The sequence below is a fragment of the Sipha flava genome, unplaced genomic scaffold, assembly GCF_003268045.1.
Source record: "Sipha flava isolate LNK unplaced genomic scaffold, YSA_version1 89_pilon_pilon, whole genome shotgun sequence".
Taxonomy (NCBI): domain Eukaryota; kingdom Metazoa; phylum Arthropoda; class Insecta; order Hemiptera; family Aphididae; genus Sipha; species Sipha flava.
In genome coordinates, this window is record NW_020273631.1 from 1,445,168 (window position 1) to 1,451,242 (window position 6,075).

Genomic DNA, 6,075 nt, shown 5'->3' on the forward strand with positions numbered 1-6,075 from the left:
ATCAATCATACTAACCAGTTTGTGTGCACTGGCTTTTGGTTCCATCACAACTGTTCTCAGAATGGCCTTCTTTTGATATGTTTTTAATTTAAGGGGACGACCAGTACGTTTTCGATCTTCAAAAGAAACAATTTCATTATACCGGCTTATAATATATTGTACAGTCGAGTGCGATTTCTTTATTATTTGTGCAATAATTCTGAACGAATTACTATCTTCTCTTAGTTGAACTACCAATTTACGAATATCAATTGGTATTTTCATTGTTCAATGCTATAGAATGAAAAATATAGTACGAATACACAAGGTCGTATCTGGAAGGGGGTCCAGAGTGTCTGGACTAGGACTGCGCGATTATTTTTTTCCCCACAATAATCGAATATTAGTTAAATGTACGATTATAATCGATTAATCGAATAATCTGAGAGTATTACGATTTTTATCCGAAATAACGAATAATCGAACACTCGAATAATCGAATAATCGATTAATCATACTTATACTACACAATATATTAGTGTTCTAATAATAATAATTTACCATTAGTAATCAAATAAATAGTCTAGTTCAAACGATTTATTCATAAAAACATAAAATAAACTAATACAACAAATATGAACTGCCGTTTACCTAAAGGGTCAGTCTTAATCTTGAAGTTAAATTAAAATAAAATAATATTTAAAACACTGGTTTAGCTATATAGTCCTTATTCATAGTTAAAAATATAAGCTGACCGGCATGTTCGTTAGTTAACGATGATCTATGATCAGTTAATATAAATCCCCCTTTACTAAAAATACGTTCAGACGCTACGCTTGTAGCTTGAATGGTCATAACTTTTTTTTGCTGAAACGAACATAATAGGGTAAGTTGTCTTGTTTATGTTCCACCAATCTAGTGGATCTTGTTCAACGCCAATTTTTGGATTGTTAATGTATAAGTCCAATTCATTTTTTATTTTTTGGCTTAATGGAACTTCCTACAATGATAAAATTAAAAAAGTAGTAACAATAAAGTAAAATAATTTATCTTCAAATTCTTACTTGAAAATTATCCATATTATTTTCAGGAGTACCAAAAATTACAGACAACCCAGTTTTTGGTTTTTTTTGTGATGCCAGTTGATTAGAAATATTGTTGACGTAACTATCACTTTCGATACGCTCGTATGTTGTTTCACAAAATTCAGCGATGGTTTTCTTTAAAACCGATAAATCATTATACTTAATGTACTCGATTTTGAACCTAGGATCCAATACGGTACACATAATCAGTAATGCGTTATCTTGATAGCGTTGATCTAGAACCTCAATAATAGTTGTATACATGTTTTTAATTTGTCCTCCATTGATGTCCGTATCATCACTTTCATTTAGTTGTGTTATTTGAGATAATTTTGATTTAAGTGAAAAAATAACTGGTAGTATAGCCGAGCCCGTGACATATGAATCGCCAGCTAAATTATCAGTTATTTCCCGGATTGGCTGTATAATACAACTTAGGTTTTTTAACACGATAATGTCTGATTCTTGAAGAGCTAAATTTTTATATCCACCATTTTTATATGTTCGTAAGAAACTTGTGAGTCCAAGTTCTTGTTCAATAATAACATTAATTAATTCCAACATTGACCACCAACGCGTTTTTGAGTAAGATGGAAATTTTTTATTTGGTAAGCTAAATTTTTCCTGAACTTTTCCCATTTCTCGAACTGCCTTCCAACTATGGGCAAATATATTATGGATTAATTTGATTTTATGGACTACATCTTTTATCTCGTCCATATTAAAGATGCGTGAAACTGCCGTGTTAAGAGAATGGCCAAAACAAGCTACATGTGGTATATTTAAATTGCGTACAGCCTTTAGCATATTAGATCCATAATCAGTCACTATCGAACATATTTTCCTATCCGGTATCTCATAATCTAAAAACAACATTTGAACTACATCGGTTATATTCTCCCCAGTGTGGTCTTCCGACAGTTCAATGCAACCCAAACAGGCTGAAGTTAATTTGAAATTATCGTTGATAAAATGGCACGTGAGACCAATAAACGGTTGGTTTGAACTTGAAGTCCAGCAGTCCGTGGTAAAAGTAAAAACATCGGCGCTCCTAATTATGTTCCCTATAATGTTACGTGTTTCACTATACATAGACGGAATTCGGGATTCTGTAAGAGTTTTTCGACCTGGTAGCTTGTAGCTAGGATTTAACGCATTTACAAATAGTTTGAATCCATCCTTTTCCACTAAACTGTACGGCATCATATTTGTTGCAATGAAATAGGCAAGTGCATTATCAATTTTGATTTTTGCACTTTTATTCAGAGTGAATTGCGTCATTTTCATTTGTTTAGTTAGAGTTGAATTTGTTTTGTGAACAATGGCTATTGATGAGGGGTCAGTAATAGGAGACGGATAAATACATGAATCAGTTGAATCTGATTGACCTAAATCTGGTTCATAATTTGAAGTAGAAGGTTGTGATATTAATGAATTTGATTCCTCAATCTCAGACCTGATAAAAATATTATGAAATAGGTAAATGTATATTTAGATCGGATTAACGAGCAGTAAATCGATTTTAAAGCAAATTTATCAGTAAAATTCGCACAATTGCGATTAATAAAACCCAGTATTTGGTGCGTTTTATTAATAACCATTTGAATATGACAATCGAATTTTAATTTTGGATCAAATAAAATACCAAGGTCTTTAATAGGACCCGTGGAGCGTAGAAGAGTTTCACCACCAATTAAATATTTAGTATATTTGGTATATTAGGTAAATTTAGTTATTTATGTTGTCACCATCACGGCATCGCCCATAAGCCATAAGGACAACCCCCGGAGGCAGGAACTCAATCGATTTCTAACTTTTTAAGTAGGTAACTATTAGTGTATAATGGTATTTAGCATACCTTATTTTAAATTATTATTTTATATAGGTAGCTAAATATTTAAAAAAAATTAAAAAATAAGAAAATTGCTACAACAGAAATTGAGTGTATATCTAATATTGTAATTCAAATGCTCATAAAAATTTAATTTGACTTACTATTTTACTATTTTCGGTAAAATTCAAAATTCTTAGCAATCGTAAACTCGTGAAAAATAATTACAATTTGTGTGTATTTTAAATCAAATTTATATTGAACTAATATTTTACTATATTGAATCATGATCTACATTAGAGCTTATAAGTGTTTACTTACTCATCTTCGTCTATGGAAACATTGGAAACGTCTTGATTAAATGCACTTCCTGATAATCCCATTCGAATTCGATCAAGTTCAATAAATTTTGGCTTGTGTTTAAATTTTAAATGGTTCCACATGTTCGTTGTACTTGATCCTGGATTTGCATATTTCTTTTTACATATTGAGCATTTCACTTTAAGACCAACATCATCTTTACTAAATACTTGCCATACCTAACTCATATTGAATACTTGGTAGTTGGTACTTAGTACTATTGAAATAAATAATAAATATTTAATTATATGAATTCCTCAATGTATATATATAAGATATAGTTAGCCACTAGTAACTACTATAACTAGTAGGTAGTAAGTACTTACTTTCGTTGTTTTGTATTTCTGTAATCTGTATAATATATTATTTGGTATAATTATTAAAATCCACATGTGCTGAATGCTGATGGAGAATGGAGACGAACTAGTTACGAATTAGTGTTTACCGTCCGACGTCCGTACTCCGTGTAAACAAGAATAATTCAATAAGAAATATTAGGAATATTACGAATGAATGATAAAATATAAATAGCATCTAATAATTAACCATAATCATTATCAGTTTATTTAGATTATAAATATAAAATGTCATTGTATAATTTAGTAGACCCGCGCAAACATGCAACACTTATAATTATTGTTTTATTTTTATTTAATATTATTTGTTTTTTTTTATTTAAAAATAGATAACCTTCGGCGGCAGCAATGCCATTAGGAAGACATGTATTATTTGTTATATTTAACAAAAATACCTATACCTATTTATTTTTTTGTTTTGAAATGTTATGCTTGGTTATTCGATTATTCGATTATATTCGATTAATTCGATTATTCGATTATATTCGATTATTCGATTACATTCGAATATTAATCGAATAATCGGTTAATCGGTTATTCGATTATTTATCCTTCGTTAAAAATAATCGATTAAAATAATCGATTAATAAAAATAATCGCACAGCCCTAGTCTGGACCACCCCGAAATTTCTTCAATATTTTACGAATGTTTAAAATACTATATTTTTAATACCAACATAAATATTTTCAGCCAAAAATTACTTAAGCTCCAATTAATCATTGACTGCTTATAATTTTATATCATAATATCATATGAAAATATGATATTAATTTTAATAAAAGATTAAATCTTTTTCTGTATATTTTTAACCAAATATCAAAAGTTAAAATCTATATTCAATAAAATTACAATGTACATGTTTTGGACCCCTCCCGAAAAAAATTTCTAGATACGGCCTTGCGAATACGAATGATGACTACAGAAACCTACTGTCACGTACGCAATAGGCCGCCACACTTGAACAGATTTTATGACGGATTTGGTCTGTGACGGATTAAATCTTCTAAAAAGTCCTACCGGGTATGGTGTTCTAAGGATTGAATCCTTGAAAACTGAAAATCCGGCAGATTTAGTCCGATGGATTAAGTCTCTCGCTTCTCCACTAATTAAAAAGATCGGGTCCGGCGGACATCGTTAAGAAATTTTTATTTATTGATAATAATTTTTCTTTTATCCTTATCATTGATACAATATCATCTGTTTACTTATCAACGGTTAGTTTAAGGCGTGTACACACGAGCGCGCCGAATATGCAATGCAACGTTACATGCACGGCGTAGTGTAATTTTTAATTCACCATGAACACGTGCAGCGTCAACGATCCATTGTCAATGCGCGCATTTTGCCGCAAACATTTTCATGTATAGTTTAGATGTTTAGAGTCGTACCATGACTGATCGTAGTCATTTTATTTTTATTTTATTTTATTATAAATAAACGGGTAAGGACCCTTTATAACATTTGACAAGAGTACAGTATTAAATAATTAGTTACAATGCAAAACTTCAATAAGATAGTGGTAATGAATAGTGAATTGTACTTAATATGCTATTACATTTATATCAAAAAATATATAAACATGGTGTGACTTTAGAACAATAAAAACTAACAGTTACCTAACCTTTGTGTTCGTCGGAAAAACCGACAAAAACTGGTTCAATCCACCCCGTTACAGTAACAGCGCGTGCGTGTTTCAAGTACCGTCTACATCAGTGGTGGCCAAACTTTTTTTACTTCGGGCCATAAAAAAATGCATTTTTCAATTTTTTTTACATAAATGTAAAATATTACAGTTATGCAAATAAGTGATATAATGTAGAATACTTTCGCGGGCCAGATATTAAATGATGGTGGGCCAAAGTTAGCCCGCGGACCGTAGTTTGGCCACCACTGGTCTTCATGAACGAGCCGCCGTTCGTGCAACGTTGCATTGCATGTTCGGCGATCCGTGTAGTTTTTAAGGGGTTGAATATAGGCAATTTGTCACACGTGTGCGTGAACGCCATCATGAGAGTGTGTGTGAAGTAAATGATCACTAGTGGGTGTAATTACCCTGCTCAATACCCTCTTCCAATAGGCCATGCCGGGCCATTTATACGTACTAGTTGCAGTCACTCAAAATATATATCCAGTATATATGGTATATACCATGCTATTGTATTTATAATAAAAGTTTCAACATTTTCCTTTCCATTTTATAAACAGATTTAGGACTGTCTACACTATTTTTATGGTGTAGGTTCGAAATCACTGAAGACTCTATTTGGAATATAGTCAGACAAACAACCTTTGAGGTGGTCTAATACAGACTTGAACGTATTACAAGGCAATTTACTAGACAATAACGAAAAAAACAAAGGTACGTATGAGCTGCTTTTGTTTTTATATCCATGCAGGACCGGCCTTAGGTATTTTGCTGCCCGGTGTAATTTAAAAATTTTCCGTCCATAATAATAATACGTA

The 6,075-nt window shown here is 31.5% G+C and overlaps 1 protein-coding gene across 1 annotated transcript; it reads right to left on the reverse strand.

Moving 5' to 3' along the window:
- Positions 1-639: 639 nt before the first annotated feature.
- Positions 640-3,796, reverse strand: LOC112693658 (zinc finger BED domain-containing protein 1-like). Its single transcript, XM_025568837.1, has 4 exons — positions 3,582-3,796; positions 3,217-3,472; positions 1,044-2,520; positions 640-979 (listed from the first exon to the last, which is right to left on the reverse strand). The coding sequence occupies exons 2-4, from the start codon at positions 3,336-3,338 to the stop codon at positions 803-805; spliced, it is 1,776 nt and encodes a 591-aa protein (XP_025424622.1). The 5' UTR covers positions 3,339-3,472; positions 3,582-3,796; the 3' UTR covers positions 640-802.
- Positions 3,797-6,075: the final 2,279 nt, after the last annotated feature.

Coding starts and splice junctions, on each gene's coding strand:
- LOC112693658 (XM_025568837.1), bottom strand. CDS start 3,338: ATGTGGAACCATTTAAAATTTAAACACAAGCCAAAATTTATTGAACTT. Junction 2,521..3,216: donor GTTTCCATAGACGAAGATGA/GTAAGTAAACAC, acceptor TATTTTTATCAG/GTCTGAGATTGAGGAATCAA. Junction 980..1,043: donor ATAATATGGATAATTTTCAA/GTAAGAATTTGA, acceptor TTATCATTGTAG/GAAGTTCCATTAAGCCAAAA.